Source organism: Teleopsis dalmanni, chromosome X, assembly GCF_002237135.1.
Source record: "Teleopsis dalmanni isolate 2A chromosome X, ASM223713v2, whole genome shotgun sequence".
NCBI lineage: Eukaryota > Metazoa > Arthropoda > Insecta > Diptera > Diopsidae > Teleopsis > Teleopsis dalmanni.
In genome coordinates, this window is record NC_051848.1 from 19,738,507 (window position 1) to 19,758,368 (window position 19,862).

The window sequence follows — 19,862 nt, forward strand, 5'->3', positions numbered from 1 at the left end:
TTGTACATTTTTATGTTACATTACGGCAGTATTGCCAGTACCAAAGTTTCAACTACTCAATATGATACTACGATTTTGTTGGCTAATACACATCTCGTGTACTGTTGGTATGCATTTTTATACTCGTTACGAAAAGGCTCGTCTGAATGTTTCTGTTAGTGGCCTAGTTGCGGATGGGGTATCAACTTCTTGCAATTTGGTTGGTATAATAAGCATACTGGAAGTACTCTTCAAAAAAGAAAAATATAAAAAACTTGATAGAATTCAAAAAGAATTAGATCACGTTTTGATAAACGATTTAGAAGTTAATATTCGAGTGAATAAAAAAACCAATCGCTTGATGCTACGACTTCTATTTATAATTATTACACAAATTATTTTTGAAACAACAAAAATAATACTACACATATATTATAAAATTATACCAATATTTTGGTATTTATTTCCCGTCTATCACATTATCCGAGTGCGATTTTTGCAAATTTCTTTACTGATAATGCAATTAAATCAACGTGCTGATATATTGAGAGATGCAATACTTACATTGGCGGCTCAAAATAAGCCAAAGTCCAAATATGGAATTGATATCTGGAAGCCGTATACTTCTTGGGAATATGAACAACTGAATGTAATGCGTTTGATATATGGACGTTTGTATGAAGCGTACCAAACACTAAGTGAATGCTTTGGCTGGTCTTTAATTATTATGTTAATGTCTTCGTTATGTGAATTTGTTTCAAAAGCATTTTGGAGTTTTGAAGCAATACGTAATAATCAAATGTACCGAATTATTTTTAACTCCTCAACGGTTTTATCCCTTACATGTTTGGTATCACTACTTCTGTTACTTGGAGATGAAGGAGAGGGAAAAGTAAGTATATTGTGTTCATGTAGTCTATTTCTTACTCTTAGAATTTCAATGATATATTGTAATTTTCATTAATTTATTTTGTGATGACATCAGGTGGTTAGAGGTAAATCGTTAATTTCGTTGAGTTGTGTAATATTTTTCCCTAATTTGATTTTGGTTTGCTAAACTATGTAAGGGTTATATGGTATGATGATGTCTACATTCCATTTCATTTTTGAGGTGTTACGAGTTTGTTAACAGATCCTCAAAACGGTGACGTATGCAAATATTGGGCAAGCTCGCATGGGGTTGGGGTTGACAGCCCTAAATTTCGAACCATTTTACACTAAATGTAATGGATTTTTTTCAATTAAATGTTTTCATTTGAAGTTTAAATTATTTTTTTAAAATATCTTTTAAATATATCTTTCTGTAAGTCCCTGGTTGGAACCGATAGTTGTTGTCGTATTATCGTGTTTAATGCAAGACATTTAGTGATAATACTTGTACTTAATTGTAGATTTATTGGTTTTTTATAATATATATAATATATTTTATTAATATAATATATATATAATATATATGTATATACTAACGGCAGATCACTTTCAGATTATTAATATAAGTAAACCACATCATAAGTAAACTTAATTGTAATAAAACAACTTAAAGGCTGTGATATTAGTTTGTATACAAAAATTCAGTCGGATCTGTAATAATTCTATATAGTAGAGATAAATATTTCTTTCTAAAATTAATAGAAAATTTATAAAACATACATATAATGAGATAACGTTGAGATGGAATACTTTATTTTGGATAGCTTATTGATTTGACATCATAACATATTTTGTCAAATCCAATATGTATACCCGGTGTACCGGTATGAAGTGAGCTTAAAGATACAAATGTTCCGACAGGGAACATTTGTTGTGAACGAGCCTTTATTTTTTTTTTGTTTGTTTGCTATGACATGTGTGAAATATATTTAGTATACATCAAGTCATTGAACAGACAACATCATATTTTTTCATCGTGTTAAAAATGTCGAATTTTGTACCAGAAAGTGATGATTTGCGGAAAGCATTAATTTTTTATTTTCATTTGAAGAAAAGTGGTGCAGAGTCGCATCGAATGCTTGTCGAGGCATATGGTGATTATGCTCTATCAGAAGCAACATGCAAAAGATGGTTTCAACGGTTCAGAAATTATAATTTTGATGTGAGAAATGAAGAACATGGCAGACCGCCAAAAAAGTTTGAAGACGCCGAATTGCAAACGATATTGGATGGAGATGACACTTTGGGTCAAAAGCAAATGGCAGAAATGTTAAATGTTGCACAACAAACAATTTCTGACCGTTTAAAAGCTATGGGAAAGATTCAAAAGTGTGTAAAATGGGTGCCACATGAATTGAATGAAAGACAGATGGAAAACCGAAAAAACATTTGTGAAATTTTGCTTCAAGGACACGAAAGAAAATCGGTTTTGCATCGGATTGTTACTGGCGATGAAAAATGGATTTATTTTAAATATCCTAAACGGAAAAAATCATGGGTTAATCCGGGACAACCATCAACATCGACGGCAAAACCAGATCGATTCGGCAAGAAGACAATGCTGTGTGTTTGGTAGGCCCAGAAAGGTGTGGTGTACCACGAGCTCCTAAAATCTGGTAAAACCGTCAATGCTGGTCGCTATGAACAACAAATGATAAATTTGAACCATGCATTAATCGAGAAACGACCAGAATGGGCCAGAAGACACGGCAAGGTAATTCTACTCCATGACAATGCATCTGCACTTGGCTCCTTCCGACTACCATTTGTTTTCATCGATGGGACACGCATTAATTGAGCAGCACTTTGATTCCTACGAGGAGGTCGAAAATTGGGTGTCTGGTTGGTTTGCTTTAAAATACGAACAATTTTTTTGGCGTGGTATCCACAAATTGCCAGAAAGGTGGTCAAAATGTGTAAAAAGCAATGGCCAATACTTTGAATAAAATGTTTTTTACTTTCCTATTAATAATTAGTGTTTTATTTTCACCAAAAAACGCTCATTTCATACCGGTACACCTAATAACTCTTTCACATAGGTATACTCTAGTAGTTATTGAACCTTCTATGAAGACAAGCCTGCAACACCTTTGCATTGTACTGACTCCCTTGACCCTAACAAATACCGTATAATGAACGGTTCATTTTCACACTTTCATTAAACTTATATTTCTTGTCTGATCTACTTTAGGTCTTGTTAAGTGAAAATTTCGACTTATCGGAGAATAGTTTTGCCCAGCCAGAAAAAGCCCAATTGCGTGAATCTTTGTCAAATTGAAGTATTGTTACTTTGATTATGTGGTATTTACCAGAGATCGACATGAATGCATTCAAAAGCCAATGTGAAACACACTACCTAAACGCGAATCATGTGTGCACACTAAACAGTATACACACGAAGCGAATGAAATGCACTATTCGCACAGTTTAATGTAGTGCACTGCCGTGCTTCGTAAAAGGCAACGAGCCTTTGTGAATGGCAACGAATGATATTCACTACTACTATGTGCTATGCGTCACAAATAATGATGCTTAAGAAATTACCTGAATTAAGTTTTATGCGTAGTAATTCTTTAAGAAATTTTAGGATTTCCGAAGGGTTTGCAATAAAAATATATAAATGTGCAAATTGTCTAGGAAAATCACTTTACAAAGTATATTTTTTTATTATATGTGTTTCTATTTTATATCTTTCAATGGAAAATATGAAAAAGCGGAAATTAAATTTTCCTAACCTGTAGAATTGATTTGATTTTATGGAGGCAATAAAGAATTAAAATATTATTTAAAATTCTTTATTTAATGATATTTTTCATGTTAAATATTAAATGTCAGTGTAAATCTCTTTCAATGTGTGAATACATAAGTACACAAAATTGATTGAGACGTAATTTCCTCTCCGTAGTTTTTTGCTAATAATATCAAATTTTTCTAAAACTACAACTATCTCAGTCAAAATAAGTAAGCTGATATTTGCTATTTTCTGCGTTTGATTACTCTCGGTGAGTAATTCATAAATTTTAGCCTTATTATTTAAACTAGATTTGAACAAACATAAATTCGAGTTCCAACGTGTCGCACAATAGTTTTTAAATGAAACTATTAGCATACGCTACAGGTTTGAGTTCTTAAAGTATTTTACTAATTTTTAACTATGCTCAAATATAGGCAATAGTCCTTCTAACTTCTTAAAAGCTGAGTGTAATAAATTATTGAAGAAATTATTGGCACAATTTAGGCGAATATTATTTTTTAAAGCCTTTACTATATTCAAACCCCTATGAGTAACAAATACAACGATAGCGGAATTTTTTATTCCAAAATCTTCTAAAAGTTAGTGTATTTTGTTAAAAACATTTTAACAAACATTTTTATGCGTACATCGTTTAAAATTCATGCATTTGGTCCCAAAAGTCAATTCTTTTAGGTGATCGTCTTTCTTGAAATAGATTGTTTTCCATTGTATTTAAATATTTTATTGTATTTATTACAAAATACAATTCCTGCAATTATGAAAACATCCTTTTTTTCAATTAAATCAAAAATATCCCTCATTTTGCTTTTATTGTTTTGTTTTCTTAAAACATAAACAAAATAAATAAAACGATTTTTATGTAGCTCATTTGTAAAAAAGGCATTTTAAGAATTTTTGTAGCGAAATCAAACAAAAACAATATTGTTTACCACACTAATATTTCGTTGCATAGTAAAAAGCAGTAGTGTGTTGCATGATGCAGTACAACACAATAGGCTGTACGAGCTACAACACTGCACTGCATTAACGAACGAAAAAGCACGACATTGCACGATTCGCAGTTGGTGTAAGCAAGCAAAGATTCAAGAAACGCAGCGAATGTTGTTGTTGGCACTATAACGTGAGCCATTCGCTGTACATCTCTGGTATTTACTACATAAATCAAATCAAAAACTTTAAAGCGATATGGAATCATCTGGGTGTTGCAAATGGGTATATGGACACCTTTAGCTCAGCTGCTCTTGTAATTTAGATAGTAATGTGATTTGGTATCGTAAACTCATGTGCTTAAGAAGAAGACAGAAGCGAGTAGTGTGTCTTTGTTGAGATGATCAAAGCCACTAACCGTACTTATTGTACAAGTCTTAAAAAGGCGTGCACGAATATAATAATCTTTAAGTTGTGAAGATATATTGCTTTTTATAACAATTTTTGCTTTTTAAGTTAAAGTTTTTACATAAAGTGTTGAATAATTTTGTCTGAGTTTGTCATAAAGACTATAATAAAATTATTTCACATAAACATAAATATTGACTAACTATGTAGAGTAAATAGCGAGTTTGGTAATTCTAAGTGCAGTTATCACTTAAAGAAATTAATTAAATGTCAATGTTGTTCATTCGATTTAAGTATGACTTTTAAAAAACAAAGAAAATTACTCACACTAGATTTACTCAAAACAGTGAAGTTCATATTAAAGAGAAATCGATTTTAGTTTTGTCGTGTACTTTGAATGACTTTGAATGACTTCCAGTAGTATTTTTTTGTTAAGTGCTAGTGAAAGTATTTCGTGGTTGTTGAAAGTGTTTAGCGCAAAATGCATATCCACAAATATTTTGAAAAATTTACTAAAACTTATCTGCAGTTGGCGTATTTTGCAACAGCACTGATTCCTATACCAAACACATCAGTTCTAAATGGAATCATTTGTCTTGGTTGGCTCACATTTCTCAGCGGTTCCATGATTCTTGCTGTTTATTGGCGCGTTACAAGTAACGTAAACTCGATCGTTTCGCTAGTCGGTACAGGATTGTATATTGGAAACATATTAGCCAACTTTGTAGTCATTTTAGAAGTTGTCTGTAACTATCGACTCTTCACAAATATAAAATACCTGCATTTAGAGGTGGACTTATTAATGGAACGTCATTTGCATGCTAATATACGTAATGATATACTCCGCTCCAGAAACATGTTGAAAATTTTTTTATTGCTGGTTGTACAAATCATATGTGATATTATTAAAATAAGCTTCAATCAAATTTGGGGAGTTATGTCCATAATTTATATATCTATGCCCATTCGTCATGGTTTGCGTATGCGTTACATTCAAGTTATTGAAGTTATAATGAAGACTAATGATCGAGCAAACTTTCTGAAGCGTAGTATACGTCAGTGTGCCACTGATAGTTTTGCACATCAGCATGGAATTTTGAAATTCAAGGAATTGGATGCAATGCGTTTAATATATGGACGATTATTTGCTACTTATAATGAGATTAACGAAACTTTTGGTTGGTCATTATTGTTTCTACTGATGTCGTCATTTTTTGAATTTTTGTGTTATGCATTTTGGTCTTTGTCATCAATGCAGAGATTCAGATGGATTAGTATTACACTCAATGTAACTACGACAATTTCAGTGGCTAGTCTCATGTTGATGCTGCTTTACTCTGCAGATGAGAGTTTTAATATAGTGAGTATGCAATGATGCTGTAATTCAATCATACTATATTTTTATTACTTAACAATCTAAAAATAAGCTAAATTTTGAATATAGCGACATGATTAGGATTGATTAAAGAATGTTTTAAATTTATATATAAAAAACTATAAAAAAGTCCTTGGCGGTCCAAAAAAGTTAACTAAAGTTAAATTTGTATGATATTACTAACTGCTAAAAATTTATCAAATGACTGAATTCTATATCTAATTAACACTCATATAAATCGAAAAAAAAATCAATTCACTATAATACCACAAAATATAACTATAATACTTTTTAAGTAAATCGAATAAAAAATTTTGGCAGACAAATTTTCCTCTTTGCTAAGTTCTACAAACTCTGAAATGGGTCAGTTGACGCAGACTTTTCACAATTTTTTCCGTATAGTAAATGTGAATTCCAGAAGAGCCTTATTACTATTGTCGAGGGTCTATACTATTGACACTTTAGCAAGATTTTGTTGACTCACTCAATAACAGTTACACATCTCAGTGCGCAGACAAACCTCAAAAATATCGACAGTTTAGCTAGTGCAGACGCCAAGTTAACCAATAGTTATATCCATTGAGACATGCTGTACAGATAGTTATTATAAATCAAAACTATTTACATGTCCACATATTTAGTGAATATGTTATTTGTGAATGTGATATTTGTTAGTGAACTTACTTTCTAAATATTTTTGCGAAAACTCACATTTTTCTAAAAAAAAGGGTAGATTGCCGAAAAACAGTGGAAGGAAAATGTTTTAGCACAAGACGTTCGCTAGATATAAATATAAGGTGTAGTAAAAAAAAATTTATTACTTTTGCAATAGATAGCTTCAGTAATCTATATTCGGGTTCCGCTAGATAACGTAAGAAAGTTGAGTTTTCGGTCTTAAAAAACAGTTTGGTAATTGGTTTCTCAATGAGAAAATATGGTTCTTTTTTGATAAAACCGTTAAAAAAATATGAATAGAGTTTATGGTCCTGATACTGTAACAAGCAATCATGCGCAATTTTAATTTCGTCGATTCCGTTTCAATAATTTCGATGTCAAAGATGCACCACGCATCACAGAACTAATTGTCGAAAATTTCGATAAAATCATGGAAATTGTTGGGTCCAACCTGTGGTTGTCATGTGACCCTTGTTTTAATTGCACAATAATTAAAGATTACACAAAAAACCGTTTAGAACCATTTTTATAAAGCTGAATATAAAAAGAAGCTCGATGTATGAATGTCACACCAGTTGATTCAAAAAAAACTCATAGATGAAATTTGCATCTACGAATCGCTGCTGAATCGAAACAAAATCGACCCATTTCTGAAGCGGTTGGTAAATGGTTATGAAAAGTAGTTCAGGTTCACTTGCGTATGACTATGTCAAGCAAAAACAGTTACAGTCGAATCGCGTTGAGCCGGCTGAAATGGTGGCCAAGCCAGAATAGACAGCCAGAAAGGTTTTGCTGTATGTTTGGTGGAATTGGTAGGGAATCATCTTTAAACTCGGAACTGTTTTGTCAACAATTGGAGCGTCTAAAACAAGCAATCGCCTAGAAACGGCCAGTTTTAGGCAATAGAAGAGATATTGTGTTTCATCAGCACAATGCCAAGCCACATACATACATTAATAGAAGTCTCACCAAGAGCTCTAGAAGCTTGGCTGGAAAGTCCTTATACATCCACCATAAAACAGTTATAGTCGAATCGCGATGAGCCGGCTGAAATGGTGGCCTAGCCAGAATTGACATCCAGAAAGGTTTTGCTGTATGTTTGGTGGGATTGGTAGGGAATCATCTTTAAACTCGGAACTGTTTTGTCAACAATTGGAGCGTCTAAAACAAGCAATCGCCTAGAAACGGCCAGTTTTGGACAATAGAAGAGATATTGTGTTTCATCAGCACAATGCCAAGCCACACACATACATTAATAGAAGTCTCACCAAGAGCTCTAGAAGCTTGGCTGGAAAGTCCTTATACATCCACCATAAAGTCAAGAAAAGATTGTGAAAATCGACTGTTTCAATTTTTTGTCAATAACGACGAGGACTTCTATGTGAGACACATAATGAAATTAGCTTCAAAATGGTTGTCGAACAAAACGGCGCATATTTGTATTAAATCGATAATAATGGATAATGGATTTCTTTTTACTACACCTATAGTTATATGGAAAATGGTCAAAATAACTTAATAAAATTTTAAGAAAGATCATGTTCTTAAAATTCAATGGACGTTCAAATAAATTTATTATAAGATGTAATAATTAAGATGAACGAATGTCTTTTCAAAGTCAAAGCACTTGGAAACGAAATGCTCTGTATTTAAATCACTCATACTTTATTTATTGAAAGGTGTTAGATTAAGCTATATACACAGTATATATACACAGTACACAGTATTTTATATTTTCCTTTTAACACAATTCCTAATGTTTTCTGTCAAGTGATTTCTGCTTATTCATCCATTAAAATTTTGTTTGATGCTTTACCTATTGAAAAGGTGTACTACTCTCAACTGAAACTATTTCAAAGTAGTATTGGATTTCCGGTTAAACAGAATGGACGTTATACTGAAATATACTTCAATTTTTGTACAAATCACCTTTTATGTTATATGTTTACAGCCGATACCGCGGTTTCGATTTTTCTGGGGGATACACCGATTGTTTTGGTCAGTGTATTTATTTTATTGCTTTGCTTTGGCCTGGTATTGGCGTATAGAAGGAAAAACCAACTCAGTAAGTGATTTGGTGGGAACATTTCTGTTAATAAATAATATTTTGGCCGCTTTTGTAATAATTTTTGAAGCTGGATTGAAATATAAAAAGTATCAGAAAATAAGACATCTACAGGCGGAAATAGATTTTTTAATGTCAAAATATTTAAACATTTCTGTGAACGAGGAAATACTACAGAAGCGTATATTCCGATATGTATTTTATTTACTTATAATACAATATGTATGTGATGCTATTAAAATTTGGATTGATGCGAAGAATATGGCCGTACGAATTGTTCCATCATTTTGGTATTCGATGTCTACTTGGCAATGTTTACGGGCGCGTTATATACAGTTAATAATTATCGTGCTGGAAATTAATTATAGAGTGAAAATATTACAAAAGGCTATGATAAAATTGGCCAAATTTAATAAGCCTAAATCCAAATTTGGTACAGATATTTGGCAGCCTTATGCTATATGGGAGTATGATCAATTAAATGCTATGCGTTTAATATATGGGCGAATCAATGAAACATATAACACAATTTCTGATTATTTTGGCTGGTCAATTTTAGTGTTGCTGAATCAGTTCTTTCAAGAGTTTGTAGCAAAAGCTTTTTGGTCCGTTGTAGCTTACAGAATTAGTGTATATCAAAGACTTGCTTTCAATTTTACGTTGACTTTTTCTGTGGGAAGTTTAGCACTAACAATGTTTTACTGCGCAGAACAGAGTGTGGATATGGTGAGTAGAAATTAAATTAAATAAAATTTCTATACAATTTATATTATATTCATTATCTTGTTTTATTTTTATACAGATATAGTCTCTTAAAACTTCTCAAAGTTATTGTCATTCTAAAGACACAATAAAATTGTGAATATATATAAATTTTAATGTTACGAACATTAGAATTTTGAATAATTTACGTTTCGAGATCTTGAAATCTAGCTTTAGATTTCATAAATTATATACAGGGTTACAAATTTTGTAATTCCAATAATAAACGTAAATAATATACGTTTTGATAAATTTCATTAAATCAACTAAATTTTTGTTCTTGCCTTTTCTTTGCTATTCGAACTCTTCAAACTTTTAAAAATAGCTTTCTTTGTCGTTATAAGAAGCGTAGCTTTCGGCAAAAATAATTAACTTTAAAACACACTTGTGTTTGAGATTTGAAACAATTTTTTATTTCAATATGTTGTTTGGACCTTATCATTAGGTATAAAATACACCATTCAAATATCTTCCATGTAACATATAACTTGATAAATTTTCATTTTTGTAGCGTCGACAGTTTGAGAACTATTCGCATATACGCGATCCTATATAATGAACACGTCACAATATGAAGATTGTGGATGCCCGAGAATTATCGAATACAACAAACCTAAAATAGAACGTGTTGTGGCTTGTGGCCCCTTTCTATTGAAACTACACATCTTCCAAGCCGAAACAAATTGATAACCTTATAGATATAGCGATTAGAATTGATACTAGTCATTACACTTTCGTATTTTCGAAAAAGTTTACGGCTTATCGCCAATGTTATATGTTACTTTTAAACTACATTTTATATGATACGGCGACTTTTTGTGGTGTTCAATAGCTACTCAACAATTTTTAATGCCTCGAGTGTGACAATTTTGTTTGTTGACACGTCAACAAAGCAATAAATAGAAATATCTATGAGAGATATTCGAGAGTATCGGGAATATCCCTATCGGTCGTGATACATTAAGACTGAAAAGTTTTCGGAAATTCTCATTTAAAATTCGCGCGCTGTATATTTTTCGATATTTTAAGTTTATGTAGTTTGGCAGCACTGTCCTTAATTCCTATGCCAAAAATGAGCGCGATCTGTCAGACAGTTCGTTTACGGCAGCTGTTGAAACCAGTTCACCTCAGTAGTGCGTTGCGAAATGTCTTCGACGGTCTTACGACCGTCCTGAAAGGCTTTGTACCACTCATAAACTTGAGTTTTCGATAAAACTGATTCCCCATAAGCCTTTTGTAGCATTCGCAACGATTCTGCACACGAAATTCGTTCGAAACACAAAATTTGATGCAAACTCTTTGTTCAATATTTTTTTCCATTGTTTTTTTCGCAACGCACTACTGAGGTGAACTGGTTTCAACAGCTGCCGAAAACGAACTGTCTGACAGATCGCGCTCATTTTTGGCATAGTAATTAAGGACAGTGCTGCCAAACTACATAAACTTAAAATATCGAAAAATATACAGCGCGCGAATTTTAAATGAGAATTTCCGAAAACTTTTCGGTCTTAATGTAGTTTCTGCAAACAGAAACTATCTAAAATTGTTAAAAGGGCGCCAAATCGTATTTTTTGTATCAGTTTGTTTTCCATCTGTTTTCCCGTTTACTGTAACTCAAAATAGTAGAGCTTGTCTGCGAAAGAATAACTTTATTATTACCCTCTATACTCTAATAGGGACTATAAATTTATGTTTTACTAAATTAAAATTAAACTTATTCTTCAAATTTAGAGAATGTCATTTAGAGTTGTTGTAAATTAGTTTTTATTTTTATATAAAACATTTCGAAGTTTGACTTCTGTCTCAGAGCGGAGTATTATTACAACTGCTCTTGGAGACATATAAAGCGGTTACTTATACTGGGATTTGTTTACAAATTTAGTTTTAAAAAATTAAGAAAATATACAATTTATTGTTTATTGTTAATTAAATTAAATAACCTCCTTTAAACTGGTGTTGCACGGTTATCCCGCCATCAGTAATAACAGGATACTCCACGTAAAGGAGAAGTTGACATTTGAGTCGATGAGGTTATAGGATGCGCATCACGACCTCTTACCTCAAAAAATAGAAATTTAGAATGATTTAAACTCTTGCACATCTCTAAGTGAACAGTAGATAATATAGTCAATTATTGTACTATAATTCATGTGAAGAAGTTATCTTTTAAAAGTATATGTTACTAAGTCATTGTCTTACTGACACCTATTGTCATAGGTGTCTATGTTATTTGGTGAATTTCAAATTCCGTTTATTAAACCAGAAGATACTTTAAATTTGAACTATGCTATGAATGTAATATATCTCATTCATCTTATTAAAGTTGAAAGGACACAGGCAAAACTCAATTGCTCAAACACTTCGGAATATTTCTTTTAATGATTCCTTTACTCGAGGAACTAAAACATATAGTTTTTTCAGATAGAATTGAGAAATTTTGCAAATCATATTATTTGAATTTGATTGATTGATTCATTGACTAAATATGTTGTAAAAATTTTTTTTCTTTCTTTGTAATGGGAAAATTTTTTTTAAAATAGTATTGAAATAGTTTTAATAAAATATGGACGTTTTAGAAAAGGGCACAAAGCAATTTTTGAAATATTCCTGTTACATGACAGCGACTTTACCCATTCCGAGAATTCCCATGTTTAACGTTTTTTTGCGGGTTCTATGGATTCTTTGGCTTTGCTATGCAATTTTCATAATATTTTTTCTGCGCATTCATAGTGGAGACACAAGCATTGGCGGGCTCGTCGGTACGAGTCTCTATTTATCTAATACAACTGTTAATATATTGTGTCTAATAGAGGTTGTATTTAAATTTCGGAAGAGTATACAAATAAGAAAATTAATTCAACAAATTGATGAGCTGCTCGAGAAGTATTTTGACGCAAGCATTAAAAGGTGTCAAAAACCTGGATCGTATATCCGGCAGATTTTCTTAATGCTGGTTTTGCAATTTATATGTGACGGACTTAAAATTTGGATAAATAAATATTGGAATGTATCACCTGTATTGTGGTTCTCAATACCAACTGTATTTGGTTTACGTATACGTTGTGTACAAATAACTGTGATAATAATGAGAATAAATCAAAGTGCAGAGAAATTAAAAATTGCACTCCTCAAATTAGCCGATCACAATAGACCAAAGCATAAATTTAGTGCAGATGTATGGCAACCCTACGCTGTTTGGGAATATGAACATTTGAATGCAATGCGCTTAATATATGGTCGAATATTTGAGACCTTTGAAATAGTGAACGACTGTTTCGGTTGGTCAATTTTACTAATTATTAAAACATCTTTTTTTGATTTTGTTTGCAACGCTTTCTGGTGTTTTGATGCAATGCGACAGCAAAGGCATATTTTCATATTCTATAATATCGGCACTACGTTATCCTTGGCTAGTTTGATATTAATGCTATTTTGGTACTCAGAGTTAAGTTATAGATATGTAAGTAAATTGTATTATTATATATAAAGTATTTTTTCATAACAAATATCAAATATAGTAGACATAAACAAATTAGAACTCTTAATTGGAACGTCCAGATATTATAATCAGACTTTGTCAGACATTGAATGCTGTGAGATTCGAACTTGTGGTTTTTAGATGTTCTGATTCTAATTTTAAAAAGAATCATTTTTCTTTCATTTTTTGTATGCACATTGGTAATAAACTAAACTAATAAAACTGAACACAGGGTGAGACCATACTTGTTATACTTGTTACTTCCCCTAAAAATATAACCAATTTTTCGGTCCTACATAATAACATCGTTACTTCCAAAATTAATCTAAACCTTAAACCTCAAGAATTACTACTAATATAATTAGAAATTAAATATTTGAATATTATCCTCAACCTCCTCCAATTGAGTTTTTGACAAAAAATATGGTAGTAATATCAGCTGAAAACCCACGTACTACTGAGCAGCTATGTCAAAGACCTTTCAGAAGCGGCTCTAATAACTTTAATACTGCAGACGAATCAGACTTTGTGCATTACCAAAAAGATCTAAAAACAACTATTGAAAATTAAAGATAACGCAAGGTTTTAGTACCAAAGTGTAATACTTTCAACATGTACGAGGTCTAAAATACGACGACAAGTTGGAGCATCTACTATGTTAAACTAGATTTAAGTGAGTCGTATAAACTTTCTAAATATTTTTGGTACATTGTGCAAACCATGTTGCAAAATTCGCAAATAACACACAGTTCTTTAGTAATGTATACTTTCACTAAGCATTCTTATCTATTATCACTATGGTTCTGGTCTCTGCTTAGTCTTTGTTAGTCAGCACCAACTGCTCTATAAAAATTTTGGTCCCTATCTTCCATTAATTATCTTTTTCAAGTTTTTAAGAATAATATTCCAAAACGACATATTCATGTCAGTTAATGTATTCCTTATATATATTGCTTATTTAATCTCCAGCATAAAAATTGGTTTAATATAAAAATATACTACTGTTGTTATAATTCCAGTAGTTTATTCGTTTCTGTAAAAACCTGTTGTGATGACGAGTAATTCCTAAACTAGTTCTGGGACATATTCTCAAAGAGACTCTGGGACATATTCCCGTTGCATGCATTTATTTTGTTGAAACATACATATATTCCGAGTATATATACGCGGAGTGAGCTAAAATAGATTTGTTAATCCATTTTGTTGGAATTATTGTGTTAATTATTATTAACACATTAAAAGTGGTTATTATATTTGATTGATAATTGATTGATTGGTTTTCTTAATATAATCTGTGCTTAGTAAGCATTTACCAATTATAGCACATAAACCAATAATATTATTTTCTGTCAATTTGCATTTATGAAGAGTGGACATTTTTCCAAACTAGTGTGTTTCTAAAAGAAGTTTAATTAGTTAGTAACATAATGGAGCAACTACAAAGTGGTAAATCTTCTGGGAGACCAATATTACTATCTGTAAAAATAAAAATTTCCCGTTTTATTGTAATTTTCATTAACGTTTGGTTGTGGTTTTACGCCTATAAACCACTTACAAATCTGCCAATGGTTTCTGAAATTTATTCGTCTTTATGGATAATTGAGATAGTGGTTGCATATTATTTTATAATTTCAACTTTACTTTCTAATGGATTCATTGTTGTACTCGTAGTTAGATCATTTATAATTTCCTTAGGAATGATAGCCCACATAGCGTATTTAATGGAATCAATTGCGTCAAAAAAATTACAGTCAGATATTCAAGAAAAATTTGACAAAATCGAAACATGCCTTAATGAAAAATTGAACTTAGAAATTTCTCCAATTGATAATATTTGGAATAAAACAATTCCAAATTTATATTTGATATTAATAACATTTTATGCCAATGTGATCATAAGTTATACCATTCTAATTGAGCAAAATAATAGTGAAATTGTGAATATTGTTTTTTGGATGCATTTACCAAGTGCCGTGGCTGGGCAAATAAGAATTATAAAGTTTTTAAACCATATTATACGTGTAAATAGAAGTGCACGTGTTATTCGTAGGTCAATTAATGAAATTGGTGAAGCAAATCTGCGACAGATATTTAAATCGTTATGCAAGTTATCGCCGAAGAATAACTTTTTAGAAGTATTACCGCACAACGATAGCGAAGATGAACGACAAATAATGGTTCTGAAGAACATTTACACCGATATTTTTGCTTTGTTCAAATTGTTGAACGAAACCTATGGTTGGTCTTTGCTCTGTTTCACAACAGTTTATTTCATATATTTTCTTAACCATTCGTATTGGTTTTTTGTGGCCTTAGTTTCACTTGACGGTTTTAGAATCATTCAAAATTTATCGTTTTTGGTTCTCATATTTGCTTTTTTGACTGCAATGTGTTGGCGCTGTCAGGAAAGTTTAAATTACGTAAGTTTTATAATAATTGCTAAGTTTATACCCAAATATCACCACTTAATGTTTTATATATTTTAAAGAATTAAAGTTTTTTTTCTTCTTTAGAGTCGAAATATTGGTTGTCTTATCTTTAAGCTTGTGAAGCCTCTTGGAAATAAACGTTACAATGACTTAGTGAGCGAATTCTCCTTGCAAACGCTACATCAACGTTTCGTTATCACAGCAAAGGAATTCTTCAACTTAAATTTGAATTTACTAGGAAGCGTAAGTAGAAGTATTATAAGATATCTAAATAGAATATTTAATAGACACCTTCATAATAAGTATCCGAATAATTTCACTGCGAATAATAAATAATCTCAAATCCGGATATTCGAAAAATCCGATTTTTTTTCAACTCCGGAGACCTCGTTTGTCATCCGATTAATCGGACTCTCCGAATACTTTGTAAAACCCAATACGAATAACACTAATATACATAATAGACATATATGTACATCTATAATATAGTCATATAATACATTGTATATAACCAACATTTGTATTTCTTAATTATTATTATTTCTATTTCTACTTGAGCCACTGCACTTGAGCACTTTCGCTCTTTCTTAACTCGAGGTATTTTTAAAACCCCTCTTTACGCCTTGACTGGATTATTGTTTATCACTTCATCAGACTAAGCAATAATTGACCTCAGATCTGCATACCTCCCCGAGGAGTCTGTAACCATTCTGAGATTTGATATTTAAATTATATGATTTATTTTAATTTTTTATATGAACTAATATTAATTATAATATTAGAATAGCTTCATCACTTATGATTCACAAGTTCGGACAAATTTTCTTATGCCAGAGAATTATATTTTTATTTATAATTAAAGAAAAAGTAATATCACGATAACGAAGTTCTTATATAAATCAAAAATACAATTATCATATTTAATGTTCTTCAAAATATAAACAAGAAATGTACTAATTGTTTTAGAGTTATATTGTACTGCATGAAAGTGCATATGATTCTATATTTCAAAATAAAAATCGTTCTATAATTGCTTGTTCAAAATCATACCAAATCAATGCATTGAATTGCTGGACATATTTGAACCAAACGTTTGAATGATGATTTAAACTCCATATTGTTGTACACTGTATGATATGTTTTATATATAGACTTTTCAAAGCACACGCTCTTATACACAATATATTTTTAAAAATAGCGAATTATGTCCAAATCATATCTAACATATTTAACAAAACATATTTAAAGTAACTTTGTAGAACTTTCTACAAATTATACGGTATAGCAATAAAAAGAATCGATTTATGGACATGTTCACTGCTCAAGTTATGGAAACCTGCAGGAAAAAGAAACCATAAAAGTCTGTTTTTGTGAATGCCCAGCTTTGGAGTCCAGAAGAAATAGGTTTTTGGGAAGATATTTCATTGACAGTTTATCAGACTGTTCATCTGAAAAAACGAAAAACCTATTAAATTATCTAAATTCGACGGAATGGATTTAGTCTATACTCTTCTATCTTAGGGGTTCTTCCGAAAAATGTGGTAGCAGTACCGCGAAAAATCGCTAATTTAGGTACATGAAACTTATCTAATTCAAGTATAATTCAAACTTAAAAGTTGATATTGAGCAAGTTGATCCATACAACAAAAAAGATACTTTAATTGATTTAATATATATACAAAACTAATATAATGAAATAGCTACCGAAAATGATCCTAAATTATCATTATAATCATAACAACCGACAACATTTTCAATATTTTATTCACGATTTTACAAATGTAGCAGGTTAGGTTAGGTTAGTGAGCCTATATGGCACGATTTACCGGAGGAAATAGGTACAAAGATGAGGAAAACTAATGACCAAGAAATGATGCAAAAGTTAATGACCAGTGGTTTGGGGATGCATATGAAAAGTAACATTTGACAGTTACTTTTCGTCAAAGTAAATGATCAAGTTCTTCCCAACGTTTTTTTGATCACTTCAAAAATATTATGAAGAAACGATACGCCTTTAACGGTTTAGGAAGATATTTTTAATAACAATATATTAATTACATTAGCTTTATAGATAATATATATTTTTTTTTAATATTACATATAGTTTTAAGTGTATATATTTTCAAACCTGCATAACCACAACGAAAAAATTTAAATAATTTCACACAATTTTGCTATGAATAACAAATTCACCCGATAAAGTTCCAACTTCAGTAACTTCCATAACTCGAAGTCCAATTTTGCAAAGAAAAGGTTCGACTTATGGAGACATCGAGTTAGAGAATTTTTTTTTAAAGAGAAAAAAAAAGAGATTCCACTTTATTCATACTCTTATAGTGATCATCAGTTGTAGTATTATTCGTTTGCAAATATAAATTCAGAATTTTGAATGAGTCTTCTACTTCATTCTTGGAACGCTGATGAACAATTACATCCACCGAACCTTATCATCACTTTCCGTTGCGCTTAGAATTCGACCCAGCAATTTAGAGCTATAGTCCTCAATAATATCGTCATCTGCAGGAAAGCTTGATATACAAATTTCATTGTCAAGCTCATTATAACCGTTAAGAGTAGCATTGGAAGTTATTTTATTTACTTTAAACCACGCTGCTAGCGACTGGCATGTGAACAAAGAAGCAACATGAGAAAGAAAAAATTAAACATTTGGTTTGGAAAAAGAGACTTCCCTTAACAGCAAAATAGATTCATACTTAAAACAAAAATTCGACTTATAGAATGCACTTTTCCATATTTCTATCGGCACGTGATAATATATTTATTCGAATTATAGAGAAATTTGAGTTATAGAAGTTTGAGTTATGGAAGCAGAATTGTATGTATTTTGCTCTCTAAAACCTTGATGGACTGCTTATGGTTTGAGTTATAGAAAATTCGAGTTATAGAAGTTCGAGTTAAGGAAGTTTGACTATATTTTCCAATTCCAACACTAAAGTAAAAAGATTAATTGTTGAAGAAGAACTCAAACACTTTTATTTAAGAGCTTGAATATATCATATTATATGGATGAATTTGTTGTATTAAATCACTTTGTTTAGAAATAAAAATCAGTCGGAAAAAGTGATGTTTTTAAAAAAAAATTATTGACTTGCTATTGTACAATATCTAAAGTATCTCAGATATGTCATACTCTTGCATCTCATAGTAGATTTTGTACATTTTAATAAAAATTAGAAAACAATGGAATTATAATGGATAACTTTAAATAAAATTTGTTTCATCTATATACAAAATCTATATAAGCACTGGGTAAATGGGATTGAAGTAAATTAGTATTTATTATATATCTTTAGTAGATTAATTAATGTATTTAAATTGTTAATAATTTACAATTAAGCTTTTTATTACCATTTATTTAATTCATATTAATTTTACTTTTAGATGGTTGCTGCTATTGTGACATATTTGGTAATTCTTATACAATTTATGTTGTCGGAAGGAACTGATCAGAAACATCCAAATACTACAAATACTACCGTCTCAGCTATCCTCTCGAATATTTCTTATAATTTTTCGACAACAAAAGTGATTGAAAATGTATTTACTACTGCACTTTCTACTGAAATTCCAGACAGAATTTAAATAAATCATAAATTTATATTGTTGTTCTAGCAAAGAAATAGCACTTATATTTTTATGCGCAAACGTTACCAAAATATTTAAATGCAAACCATATATCTACTTATATGTATATACTTGTATATCTACTTAGAATATTAATCAAAAATAAAACTTTTGCTTTAATTGACATTATGTTCAATAAATCTTTTTATTTAATTAATATTACCTTTTGTATTATCAGAAATAATACCAATAACTTAATAACTTATAGGTGAGTATAGAATAATTGTAGAATAGATAACAATAAATATGAAAAGTTAAACATCCCTGAAAGCTGATATCCTAACATATGAACATATATAACATACCTGAGCTGCATAGTTGCAATAGAGTTCAGACTCGATCATTGACATAAAGGCTTCTTTTCAGTCGAGTTTATTGACGTGATCGTTTTTCAGGATCTCTGACTAGCTGATTTAATTTCTGAAGACAGACCT

General features: G+C 30.8%; 1 protein-coding gene across 1 annotated transcript; it reads left to right on the plus strand.

Moving 5' to 3' along the window:
* The first annotated feature begins 455 nt into the window (after window positions 1-455).
* LOC119690211 (gustatory receptor 23a-like) lies at window positions 456-19,445 on the plus strand. Its single transcript, XM_038105224.1, has 3 exons — window positions 456-871; window positions 15,868-16,026; window positions 19,186-19,445. Exons 1-3 carry the CDS (start codon window positions 497-499, stop codon window positions 19,384-19,386), a joined length of 735 nt encoding a protein of 244 aa, XP_037961152.1. The 5' UTR covers window positions 456-496; the 3' UTR covers window positions 19,387-19,445.
* Window positions 19,446-19,862: the final 417 nt, after the last annotated feature.